At 42.2% G+C, this 13,337-nt stretch overlaps 1 protein-coding gene across 2 annotated transcripts; it reads left to right on the top strand.

The window, feature by feature from the left end:
- Positions 1–264: 264 nt before the first annotated feature.
- On the top strand, positions 265–13,026 carry CNDP2 (carnosine dipeptidase 2). 2 transcript variants are annotated; one of them, XM_009980693.2, is made up of 11 exons: positions 265–347; positions 1,281–1,424; positions 3,866–4,028; positions 6,408–6,496; positions 7,392–7,592; positions 8,098–8,182; positions 8,741–8,901; positions 10,871–11,035; positions 11,558–11,699; positions 12,331–12,478; positions 12,919–13,026. In XM_009980693.2, exons 1-11 carry the CDS (start codon positions 288–290, stop codon positions 12,986–12,988), a joined length of 1,428 nt encoding a protein of 475 aa, XP_009978995.1. In that variant the 5' UTR covers positions 265–287; the 3' UTR covers positions 12,989–13,026. The 2 variants fall into 2 exon arrangements, with proteins under 2 accessions (XP_009978995.1, XP_009978996.1); XM_009980694.2 differs by lacking the exons at positions 3,866–4,028; positions 6,408–6,496.
- Positions 13,027–13,337: the final 311 nt, after the last annotated feature.

The raw sequence follows: 13,337 nt of genomic DNA, 5'->3' as shown, positions 1-13,337 counted from the left end.
CTTAAGTATCTCTGCAGACAAGATTGCTCAGTTTAACTTCCAAAGTTAGTTTGAGGGGAGAGACAGAAACAGTGGTGTTGAGGTCACTCTCAGTAAATCAGTCAAGTGGCTGAACAAAAGCATACTTTATCTCAAGTTGTATATTCACATGGCTTGGTGTGTGGCATTAGCAGTTGAAAGGTGAAAGTCTTCTGTGGCTGCTTGATTGCTGGCTGTTGTTTTTTAAACCTGTGAAGGCTAAACTATTTTTCTGTCACAGAATCTTCAGGAACACCATTCTGATCAAAATGTCTGCTCTTGAAACCCTCTTTAAATACATTGATGAACACCAGGACCTCTATATTCAGGTAAGTTTTCTTTCAGAGTTTTGTCCTGCAGCACAGACAGCTATGGGATATTAAGTTAGGTGGTCAGCTTCAAGCTTGTTACACCTATATAATATGCCAAATAATTATGTCAGGTAGTTGGGGAGAGCAGGCAGTGGATGTGACTGGTTTGAGTCAAGACAGGAGACTTAAGTTTAGTAATGTTCAAAGACATAAATCTCAATGGTAGATTTATTAAGAAATGCTCTGTTACTGCATAGTGCAAGTAGTGACTATTTAGAGGTACAAGAAGTTTGACACTGGTTCCTGAATGCCCAACTAGGTTTATACTGTCTCTCCCCTTGTGAGATAAGAGAGGAAAGATATAAAGGAAGCTGGAACAAAGATTTCTCATATGAAACTGTTCATGCTGGGGTCAGAGGGAGAAGCTACCTTCTATACTTTGCCGTTTAGCCTGCTATTTATTTGCAACTGATATTGCAGTCCCTTTTGCCTGGGAAGGAATCAGTGTATAGCACTGTGAACTCCGAGGCAAGCACTGTGCCCAGTGTTCAGCTTGGCTTTTGCCAGTTGCTCTCACTGATCTCACATGGGGAGGGAAAAGCTAAAGTGGCCTTTCTGAGAAGCCTGAAAGACATTAGCTGATTCTAGATACGTAAAGACTGGCAACCAGAAAGGCACAATGTGCACAAGCTGTCATACACTTAAGCTCACCTTCTATATCTGTCGACTTTGTGCTATACTACAAAGGTTGCTGTAGAAAAGTGAGATTTTTAGAGAGCTTTCGAGTGTTATATTAATGATTAGAGTACTCCTTTGGGCAGAGGACAGATGATTTGCCTCAAGTTTAAGCTCGACTGAAAGAGTATTAGTTGAATTGTGATGTGTTGTATTTGTTTAGTGCCTCCCATGCCTTAATTCATGTGTAGTAGAGCTTTTCTGGCTTTTCTGTAGCGACTGGCTCAATGGGTGGCAATCCAGAGTGTGTCAGCATGGCCAGAGAAGAGAGCTGAGATCCAACGCATGATGGAGGCTGCTGCGAAGGATATTGAGCGACTGGGAGGCACCACCCAACTTATGGATATTGGGAAACAAAAGGTATGTGAGAATCTCTGTCAGCTTAGCAGAAAAATTGTCTTTAGAAGACAAGGTGTTCTGTGCCAGGCTGGCTTCTTATGATCTCAGTAAGAAAGGCACTTAGATTCCATAAAGTATCATTTAAAATGCTGTTTGTTAGGGCTACCACTATAAAGAAAGAGGATAGTATAGATAATCTTATGTCCCTGCAGATGCTGGGAACCCCAAGCCGTGCAGTGTCTAGCAGGCATACAATCAGTGTGCAGGTCTCATGCATGGAAACGTTATCCTGTTTTGTTTATTCAGACTGTTTGATTCCACTGCTAAACAAAAGGGATATTCACATGAGAACTTGCTGGACTTCTAGATAAAGACAAGGACATGCAAGTGGTATAATTGCCAGTACCATGTGGGAACTTCCTGCAAGCTACAGTTGACTAAGTTTATCCTGCAGCCCAAGGCTCTGCACAGCACAATACAGGCAGGAAGGCAAAGCCATGTGCACAGCATAGCACAGGTTTGGGTATATTCACGCTATGTGGATCACTAATTCCTAATATCTGGTTGTCCTCTGGTCAGGATCACCACACAAGGGTCTTGTGGGCAGTGGCCTAGAAAGGCAGTGACCTGTTGGGGTGGGGGATAATGTCTTTCCTGCCACACAGTCTGAGCTTCCTGTTAAAAACTTTGTTTATAGTAAACCTTGGGATCCGGAACATTTTGGACTGTGTATTAAATGTATTTTAAACACTTTTCTAACTAAATATGAACAGAGCACCTGCAAACAAAAATGTTAGATGTTTTTAACAGCAGACTGGTGTTGCACCTTAGACCTGTAGGCTGTAAAGATACTGACTGATCTTTCAGTAAGTCTTCCAAAATACTTCTAGGCTCTTCCAGAAGTAATACATTTGTCACAAGATTGCACTGCTCTCTTACCAGATACAGAAGGATCCTTAATAGGATGAGTCCCCTCCTTATTTTTGGTTATCTGGACTGCTTTTTTTATCTGAGAAATGTATGTGCTTATGAAAATGATAATCTCATCCTAGGGAACTATCCACTTGATAAGCTCCTCCTTTGAAGTGCCTAGTCACTATGCAGAATAAGACCCACAGCAAAATTGTTAAACTAGCATTTGGATAGTGGCATTCAAAATCCTGATGTACTAGAGTGTTTACTAGTTTTAGAAGATCATCATTGTAATTGATGCCAATGACTGCTGGGTGAAATCTTTGTATCAGGACCCTCTGAGCAATTTTTGCTTTTGGCAACTAGACTACACTTGTTTGTAGCACTACAGGTCCCTGCAAGGGAGCAGCTGACTGTGTGCACTCTTGGGAGGTAATCTGTAGGATAATTCTAGCTCTGCTACTACCTACAGCCTAAAATACTGTCAAAAGTATTTCAATTAATTCAGACAAACTTGCTCCTTTCATCAGTGTAACTTTTTGGAGGCAAGAACTGATTTACAGAGTTTGTTACAAGTAATGTTTCTATTTAGAAGACTTGCAGCTGGATTAAAGTTAACTTTAGTTTTATATTAAGTATAGACAAAACTAGTCAGTGCATTATGTACATTGTCCTTCATTGATATAGCAGCAATGTAAAGCAACTGGTGATCTTGTCTGATCTAACTTAGTTTACTGCTGCACAGCAGTTTGTACTGGGTACTGTAAGTGTAAACTGCAATAATACTTTAATCACTTAAAGCTACAGCTGGCCAAGGACCATGCAACCTGCTGATAAAAACATCTGAGCTTGGAGGCCCACACAAGCAAAAAGCCAAAGCTAATCTTGATGTGCTGGACAGTGTCTAGGAGTATGTGTTCACCAGAAGGAGAATACATGCTGACTGACAGCATGTGATAATTGCTTAGGGGCTATTCCAAAGGACTAAGCCAAGTTCAGCTCTTGAACTAAGTTCATCAGCACTACCCTGCCCTTTGCTTACGAGTGTAGGCTGATACAGAGATACACAGCTGTTAACGCTGACCTTGTTTGAGTGCAGACATATGTTATACTCAGTAATGCCACTGTCAGGAAATTCTTGTCTGGAGTGCTGTACTGTGAACAGGATGAAAGTGCAGTGACAAGCAATGCAGAATGCAATATTGAATGGAGTTTACAGTTTATGCTTAGGTCAGGATTAAATATGGCAGTTTGGCATGCAGACAGCTTGCTCTGCTAAAATCTGATGTGGGATTGTTAGTTTAAAGCTAACAGCTCTGAGTGACTTGGAACGTTTTAACCATTACTGAGACTTGTCAGGAGACTTAATGGCATGGTGCTGTCCTGCCTTCATTGGCATGCTGCTTCTGGCCATCAGCTTAAGTAGCTTAGTTTTGTTTAGCTGTCTATGCCCTTAATCTCAGCCTCTTGTAATGTTAAAGTAATTCATTCATCTGATAGAAATGTGCCACTGACGTTCCACATTTGAATAAAACTACTTCTGTTTCTAGCTGCCTGATGGATCAGAGATCCCGCTGCCACCAATTGTTCTGGGTACACTTGGCTCAGATCCACACAAAAAGACGGTGTGTGTATACGGTCACCTGGATGTTCAGCCAGCAGCACTAGAGGATGGCTGGGATAGTGAGCCCTTCACACTGGTAGAAAGAGAAGGTAAGAGCAGTGGACTTCACAAACTGAGGAGCACTTGTTTAACAACTGTAGTATTTGTCAACCATTCTGAAGTTGTATTCTGATTGAAAGGGGGAAGGAGAGCAAGAACAGACATGAGTATTTAATACTGTTGAGATAAAAGATGCAGGAGGGGAAATGGTAAACAAGTAGAGCTGCAAAATCTCAGCTGCTCTCAGGGCTTGTTTCCTTTGCTGATAGTCTAGGCTGTACTTGCGTGTAATTTTCCTTGTAGCTACAGCAAAGTCTTAACTGCTGCCTTCTGTGGTAATGATTTGTTGCCAGAAAGCTTGCTAGAACTAGCTTCTTGTGTTGTTCACACAACTCACACAGCCTGTAAGCTCAGGTCAGACTGCTGAGATTTTGAAAAACTACAGGGAACATGCACTCAACACAACTTTATTCCTGGAGACAGTAGTGGTGCAGCAGCTGCCCTGGGTTGCCTCATCTTTGCATACTGTGCTGCAATGAGTACTGCAGAAGCTGAGTTTTACAGAGCTACTGCCCAGACAAGTGACCCTCTCCAATACATGGGGATGGAGAAATCGTGCAGTAACTCCTGTTGAAACAACACATTGCCAGTAGCCAAGAGGGGACTAAAAGCTGTCTTGCATGTAAAGCTGGTGCTACCAACAGCCTCTTCCTTGTTTTACTTGCTCAGTGTCAAAAGTCAGAATAGAATAGAAAGACATTAACCATTCTTGTTGCATGAGTGTTAATGATTGCCAAGAAAAGAAGAATCTGTGGCAACTAGTATTTCTACCTGGGCACTTGATCATAGGCAGCAGAGTCCAAGTTACTGAGTTGGATTATCTTATCTGATAGCAAGAGCTAGACTTGCCTCAGGCTGTGGTTTATCTCTGTACAGCCTGGCAGTGTTGGAGGCACATCTACCAATGGCTCCTTACTTTGCAAGCCGTCTGGCCTGTTCTGTCACTGTGGTTATACCTGGTGCTTAGGGGTTGTAGCTGCAGCTCTGAGTTGCAGCAATATCGGCCTCTACTGTGATCCCATGGACTACACTTCCTGCTACTTCCCTATAGCCTGCAAAACTTGTCTTTGGCTGAAGCTCTTTCTGGGGAGATTCACACTTACCTGGAGAATGCAGAGAAGTGATTGGTCACTAGCTACTGAAGTCTTACTCTTCAAACAAAGAATTACTGAATTGAAGCTGATACTGGATAGGTTTATGTTAAAAGGGGGTAGCTTGTTTCTATACCCTTACTGCTGTGTTTGTGGAAAGTGATGTTATTGTGAAGGATATGGGAACAAGTAGCCCAAGGCAGTTACATCTTTTCCAGGCAGAGGTGGGCCCGTACCAACCTCATGAAGTTTAACCAGGCCAAGTGCAAGGTCCTACATCTGGGTCGTGGCAATCCCAGGCACAAATACAGACTGGGCAGAGAATGGATCGAGAGCAGCCCTGAGGAGAAGGACTTGGGAGTACTGGTGGATGAGAAGCTCAATATGAGCCGGCAATGTGCTCTTGCGGCCCAGAAGGCCAACCGCGTCCTGGGCTGCATCAAGAGGAGTGTGGCCAGCAGGTCGAGGGAGGTGATTCTCCCCCTCTACTCTGCCCTCGTGAGACCTCACTTGGAGTATTGCGTCCAGTTCTGGAGTCCCCAACATAAGAAGGACATGGACCAGTTGGAGAGGGTCCAGAGGAGGGCCACGAAGATAAGAGGGTGGAGCACCTTTCCTATGAGGACAGGTTGAAAGAGTTGGGGCTGTTCAGCCTGGAGAAGAGGAGGCTCCGGGGTGACCTTATAGTGGTCTTCCAGTACCTCAAGGGGGCCTACAAGAAAGATGGGGAGAGGCTGTTCAGGAGGACCTGTTGTGATAGGACAAGGGGTAATGGTTTTAAAATAGAGGGAGGTAGATTCAGGTTGGATATTAGGAAAAAAATTTTTACCATGAGAGTTGTAGAACACTGGAACAGGTTGCCCAGAGAGGTGGTGGATGCTCCATCCCTGGAGACATTCAAGGCCCGGTTGGATGAGGCCCTGAGCAACCTGATCTAGTTGGAGATATCCCTGTTCCTTGCAGGGGGGTTGGACTAGATGACCTTTGAAGGTCCCTTCCAGCCCTAACGATTCTATGATTCTATGTTCAACTCTTCCGGGGGGAAAAGGTGGGGTAGCTCTAAGTCAGAACTGTTGCAGTCCTGTAACTGTCCCACTTGCATGGGTTTATGAAGTGGGATGTAAAGCTGCTACTTCAGAAGAATCAGAAATGAAAAAATTAATATAAGCAGGGCTAAAAAGCTTATCCAAAAGGATGTTTTCTCCTGCAGACAAGAGATGACTGAAGCGTCATCCTAATTTTTCTCTACACTGGTTAATTTGTGTCTTGATTCTACAGGAAAGCTGTACGGGCGAGGATCAACAGATGACAAAGGTCCAGTGCTTGCCTGGCTGAATGCCTTGGAGGCTTATCAACAAACTAACCAGGTGTGTGCCCAAAATGTATCCTGCTTTTTTACATTCAGCTGAGTCTAGTAATAAATGTTACCCAAGCCACAAACCCTTGTGAGGTAAGTCTGCTTATTCAGCTAATTGAAGGAATGATGCAATAGTCCTGTAAATTCCCTGCTGTCCCAGTAGGGTTGAGTTGACTTGCTGACAAGTTAGTCTTGTAGATACTTGGATTACACTTTAAACATTTTTGCTTTAATGAAATGTATAGGAAGGAAAATACATATGCAAGCATCTGGAGCTGGAGGAATAATCAAATGTGGTCACTTTCATGTAAGGATGTCAAGTTAGCTTGGCCTTTAGCAAAGCTTAATGTCTTGCCACTAAGCTCTAAGAAGAGATTAACTTAGTAACACTAAACTAGGAGCTTTGCTGGCTGTTCAAGACAAAATGCAATCAGAAGTAGCCCAAGATATCTGCTTCATCTTGCAAGACAAGTTGTTATTACTTGTGAGAAGAATTAGCAGTTCTCAAGTTCTGTCTAGGCATAGAATATGGTAGACTTGATAGACAAGGCAAGTCTGACTTTCCTACTGTAGCATGCAATTTCTGTGGTTAATATTAGTTTTCCTAGCCCTGTGGCTTCCCTTTGGCAACAGATCTCTGCTTCATTCCCACAGTTAGGAGGATTGGAAACAAGTTGTTCTGGAGCTTAGTTAAAACTTTTTAAAAAAGTTTGAATTCCATCAAATGAAGGGTGGTATAGCGCAGTCCGAACTTGGCAATACTTTGTATATAACTAACAAATTCTACTGTCATGGAACTAATCTACCCATGTCTTTTTCTCCTTTGTACATGATATGAAAATTACTGATTGCTGATGTCAAATATTTTCACATACTACATCTGCTCTTGTTTTTATTCTTCAAAGGAATTTCCAGTAAATGTTAAGTTCTGCCTGGAGGGCATGGAAGAATCAGGTTCTGAAGGCCTTGATGAACTGATTTTTGCTCAGAAAGATGCTTTTTTCAAAGGTGTGGATTATGTTTGCATTTCTGACAACTACTGGCTAGGCAAGAAGAAGCCTTGTATCACCTATGGCTTGAGGGGTATCTGCTACTACTTCATAGAGGTGAGTGCTAAAATACATGACAGAACCAGTATTATTAAGCTACTGGGGAAGAGTTGTAGATAAATCTTTCATGCCAAAGGCTTTTCTTCAGAAAAAATGAAACTGACTACTTTAGAGCTGTTTCTACTAACTGTCTATATCCCTTCCTTTTAATATCCTATAGGATACTTGGGTGGGAGGGATAACTTTCAAATGTATGAAGCAAGATAAGTCAGCACCTTCCCTGGAGGATTATTTTATGCCACAGGTATCTTTATCCCGATACTTCCTTGTGTGCAGGAAGATGTTACCGCTGAAGTCTCCAAGGTTGGGACAGTCAGTACTAAGGGCTTGTGCTCCACAGAGCAATAAAAAATATCTTTAATGCACTACAACTGAGTGGTCTGGCTTAAAAAATATGCATTCTCAAAGTTCATGCAGCAAAAAGCTGTTAAAAGTCTGTTCTGTGCGTTTGCCCATGTCTTCATGCTAAAATTAACCTGAATCTTAATTCACTTCAAACCAGGTGGAATGTAGTGACAGAGACCTTCACTCTGGAGTTTATGGAGGTTCAGTACATGAGGCCATGACAGATCTCATCACTCTAATGGGTAAGAAAAAGCAGGTTTTGCTGAATGTATCTAGAGTGGGAGTAAGAGCCATTTAAGCATGAGTTCGCAGTGAGCAGTGTTCTGAAGGGTGCTTACGCTAGCAAAGCAATGACCAATGAAACGGTGCTTGCCAGGTATGCATAAAACAGGCCAATGCCTTAGATACAGAAGTATCAGGAAGGCCTTGCCAAGAAGTTGTCTGCTTCAGCTTCTACTGAAACCTTGCTGTGAACTTGTGTGTTAATTAAATCAGCTCTTTTCTGTAAACTGTTCTACAGATGCCATATTGAACTCCTTGGGAATACTCCCCTTCAAACAGCCAGCTAAATAGGCAGCAGTAGAATTAAATGCAGTTGCAAGGAAGTACATGTTTTGGATAGCAGGAAATTCCATAAGTGCCTTCCATGTGTAGTGGAACAGGCTCTGAGAGATAGAGGTCAATTTTACTATGTTTACGGAGTTTTCAGAAGGCAAAGACTTCTATTCCCTATGGAAAGTGTTCCCAGCAATGATGTCTTTTCTTCTGGTTGAATCCTGATAACAGGTGCTTGTTTACAGGTTCTCTTATAGACAAGAAAGGGAAAATCCTCATTCCAGGCATTAATGAAGCAGTGGCACCTGTTACTGATGAGGAGCTGTCACTATATGAGAAGATTGATTTTGATCTGAAAGATTACACAAAAGATGTAGGAGCAACAAAACTATTGCATGATACAAAGGTACACTGTACTCCTTCCTGTCTACTCTGGTTAGCTGTGTTAGTTCAAGCTATCTATATTGGCAGAAGACAAACAAGCTTCTGTGGATACTTGTGTAGTTACCAAGTAGTTTAGTAGGCAGAGAACTCATCTGATGTCTTCAAAATGGTGAGCTTGCTTTGAAGATCACTTTACCTACTGTGTCACTGACTGCGTACTTAATGCTGGTGGTTCCTCTGCAAAGTGTTAGGTTCTTGGAAACTTAGTCTAGCTTATCCCATGTTTAAGGCAAGCAGTCTAGGCAACTTTAAATTTGCTCCTTAGTCTATGTATAGCAGCATTTTGAACTTGTACAGAACTTACTTTATCTAGTGCTGTTCTCTTAATGCTAGATAAGAAGCACTAGCACTTTTCCAGAGGTCAGATAACATGTCTACACAAAGCATCTTATTTTCTACATCTGTGGGAAGTTCAGTAGGTTATCAGAAATAAAGTAATTTCTCAGATATGTGAATTCTTATAAGGTGAGAAAACAGCTTGCAATTTAGCTGTGATGAACTTAAGGTTGACACACTGAACGTCTTCCTAGACTTGGCAAGCAAGGACTGTTTTGTAGCTGTGAACTAGGCAGCTGTCCAAATCTTTGAACAGGCTTAAGTTCAATAAACTCATATCTGGACTTCTCAAATCTTCATCCTGGGAGCTCTCCAAATGAATGCTTTAACAGCATTGAGTCTTGCAAGGTATAGGTATTACATACTAATTTTAAAGCATTAAACCCGAGGTGTAAATACATGTATCATAAAAAGCAGAAACTTGTGTTGTAAAAGACATGTTTACATGTGCAGGTCTGTCTTCTGTCTTAGTAGTGTCAGGAGGAGACTTCAGACTCAACTCGGATATAATTAACAATTCTATGTCCTCAACCTTGTCTTTACATACTTGGGTTTACATCAACTGAGAGCACAGACTTCCTTGTGTAGCCCTGTCCTATAAAGTAATGGATGAAATATAGTTTGTATATAAGAAGGGGCTGGCAAGATGCTCTTCATATATCATATTGAACTAAAGATGTTCAGGCTTAGCTAGGCCGAAATCCTAGCTTAACTTACCAGGGGAGTTCTAAGCAAGCTGCATGCAAGAGGGTCTTAGGACTATGGGGAGATATGGGAGAGAAGGCTGTAATCTCCAGGTGAGAAACAATGTGCTTGAAAGATTTGAACTGTGATGTTTAAATTCTCTTTGAGAAGATTAGAGGCAGGTTGTACCTGGAACAAAACAACTGTTAACATTAAAGCCCCCAAAATTTCTAAGTCTCCTGAACCTCTGCAGTGAAGTTCAGGTTTGAGATACTGTAGCTGTCTATACAGGACGTGTGTTGAATTTGCAGTATCCAGTGTACTGAACAGCTGTGTCAAAGGCAACAAGGAGGAAATCCAGAAGTGTATCTGATAAAGGCTGTAGGGCTCACTCTAATCAACCCAGAATTCGGACAATTTAATACAGGTGATGATATAAGTAGCAAGAGCACACTGCATGCCTGTCTGCACAGTGGTGAGGCTTTTGGAAAACTTGTCATCTTCATGAGTATGAGAATCAGTGATGAAGGCACCTGCCTGGCTTGAGGCAGTAGGGACCAGAGCTTCCAATGCACTTCCTGCACTCTGTGCTTGAGCACCTTATAAATGGTATTTGTGTTTGTCAGAAGCAGACAGGTCATGTCATGAAAGTTTCATAGAACTAGGAGAAAGCCAAACTAGAGCTGCTGAATCTCTTAAGGTGCTGAAAACCCAGCAAGGGCTGGGTATCAAAGTGCCTGCTTAATGTGAATAACAGCTTCTGTTTATAACTGAGTGGTCTTGAATGAGCTGCATTTGTCCATGGGAGAAAGCGCTGTTTCTTGCAAAGTCTTTATTAGATTGAAGAATTTACTGCTTTGGGTAACTGTCAAACTTTGTGTAACCTTGCATTTTTCCCTTTGTTTCTGCAGAGAGATATCCTTATGCATAGGTGGAGATATCCTTCCTTGTCTCTCCATGGAATTGAGGGAGCCTTCTCGGCCTCTGGAGCCAAGACTGTGATTCCTAGGAAAGTGATTGGCAAGTTCTCAATCCGGCTTGTGCCAAACATGACTCCTGAAGAAGTAACAAAACATGTATGTTGAGATGGATTGATGGTCTCAAAACTAGTTTCTCAGCTTTTCTTCCTCATGCCTGGGGGAAGAGTATTTCTGATTTCTAAGGCATTTCTGGTCATTTACTTTGTTGCCGTCTTCCCTGTGCTGCACCTCAATGCAGATAATTAAGGGAATCACTGTATGGTCCCACATTGGACCATTGTGGCCTGGCTATTCAGTTTCTCTCAACTAATTCAAAGGGTTCAGAAGTAAATGTTGATTTAGTTGTAGGGCACTTGGATTGCCAGAAGTGCATATGCAAAAGCATGAGTGACATATTGGCTAACTGTTCTACAGTTTACTGTTAACTTGCCTAAAGGAGATGTTCTGACTTCAGAGCAGAGGTATGTAGGAATAATATAAAATAATACTAATAAGAAAAGTATTGCTGCATAGTAGTAGTAGTGACCTGCAAGTCTCTAAGATGCTTTTAGTATACAGTCTTTACCAGTGTTTGTACAAATGCTAGGAGTAGATAATACTGTTCAATCTTTCTTGTAGGTTGAAGACTACCTGAGCAAAAAGTTTGCGGAGCTGCAGAGTCCCAACAAATTCAGAGTATACTTAGGCCATGGTGGAAAACCCTGGGTGTCAGACTTTGACCATCCCCACTACCTGGCTGGTAGGAAGGCTATGAAGACAGGTCAGTGGGTTTTCTGCTTTGCATTGGGAGGACTAAAAAGCTCTTGTTCCAGCACCTCAGGAAATGCTGAGGAGGTCATGTTTGCAGTTTTCTGCACTTAGCCTAAGTTTGGCTCAATAAGGAAGCATGTCATGTGCAATCTTCAAACTCAAGTCTGAGGTACAGGAAAAACTTGATACCAAGCTCACTTCTGCTGTACTGGAACAAGTCCATTGGTGTGGTGTTGCTTTTGCGTAAGGATCAGTGTTGGTAGTTCAGATCACTTGCCTACCCAAAGCCCTCAAAGCTTAGTCGTAGAATCATAGAATGGTTAGGGTTGGAAGGGACCTCAAAGAGTTACGCTAGGGCAACTAGAGCAAATTTAACTTCTGTGTTGAAGTACAAACAGGCTTTCAGATGAAGCATTATTTGTGTAAATGATTGAACTGAACTCTGAAAGTGACAGTCCTGCAGCACATCTGGGGGGAAAATGCCACAGTTCTGTGACCTGTGCAGTCTGATTGAAATAGCCAGATTTGCCCAGCACATGGTACAGAAGTGGTTGGTACTTGATTGCTTAAGCACCAGTAAGGATCTGTGCTGGAAAAACAAATACAGTTCCAAAACTTACTGGAATATCACTCTGTTCTAGTTTTTGGAGTTGAACCAGATCTGACGAGGGAGGGAGGAAGCATTCCTGTTACCCTTACTTTTCAAGAAGCAACAGGCAAGAATGTCATGCTGCTTCCTGTTGGAGCTGCAGATGATGGTGCCCACTCTCAAAATGAGAAGCTAAACAGGTAAGAATGTTTATCGTTGTGCCAGGCTGAGTTTTATTGTGGATCTTGGCACATATTACAAAAAAGACCAAGAAGAATTGGGCTTCTGCTTTTCTTTAAGACTCTGGAAGGCAGAGTGCTGTTTCTGCCTAGCAGAGGATTACTGGGTAGGTAACTTGTCTGTGACTGAATTTTGATCCCAGTACTGCTTCTAATTTTATATGCTTAAAACCAAAAGCTGTTTCAATACTTTGGTCTGAAAGCTTGGCTACTCTCCCCTACCCCAAGGGTGGCATTTATTTTGCCACAGGAGATACCAGGGATGTTGGGAGTAGTACCTGTTGCCTGCAACAGTAGTGCCTATGGCATCTCTTGCCTGCATAAGACTGATATTGCAAAAAGCACACCTGCTAGGAACATAGCTCAAACCAAGACAATTCTAATGGAAGCTGTCTTTCCAGGTACAACTACATCCAGGGGACGAAGATGCTTGGTGCATACCTCTATGAAGTTTCCAAGCTGAAGGACTAAGTTAGACACCCTACCTTCTGCCTCATGGATCAGAAGTCTGAATTATAAAATGTCACCAATTGCCAAGTCTTACATGGCTCCCCTTTTCTGCCAACATTCTACTGCTTTGGTGGGGGAGAGGGAAGCATGCAGTTCCACTTGACAAGCAACACTGTATACCAAAAATATTTCTTTAAATGCTTACTTCAAATGACACAGGCTATTCTTTATTCGTCCAGTAGTCCTGAACTGCATCTTTGTCCCCTCTTTGTCACTTCAAAGCTGTGGTTTTCTGTATTCATCTACTTTTCCTGTAAAGCAGGAGAAATGTTTTGCTCTCAGCTGTTTAAGCAGCCACATCAGTTGCAGA

This window comes from Tauraco erythrolophus, chromosome 3, assembly GCF_009769465.1.
Source record: "Tauraco erythrolophus isolate bTauEry1 chromosome 3, bTauEry1.pri, whole genome shotgun sequence".
Taxonomy (NCBI): Eukaryota; Metazoa; Chordata; class Aves; order Musophagiformes; family Musophagidae; genus Tauraco; species Tauraco erythrolophus.
This window is presented reverse-complemented; position numbering and strand designations above follow the sequence as displayed.

Coding starts and splice junctions, on each gene's coding strand:
- CNDP2 (XM_009980693.2), top strand. CDS start 288: ATGTCTGCTCTTGAAACCCTCTTTAAATACATTGATGAACACCAGGAC. Junction 11,036..11,557: donor CTGAAGAAGTAACAAAACAT/GTATGTTGAGAT, acceptor TCTTTCTTGTAG/GTTGAAGACTACCTGAGCAA. Junction 12,479..12,918: donor CAAAATGAGAAGCTAAACAG/GTAAGAATGTTT, acceptor CTGTCTTTCCAG/GTACAACTACATCCAGGGGA.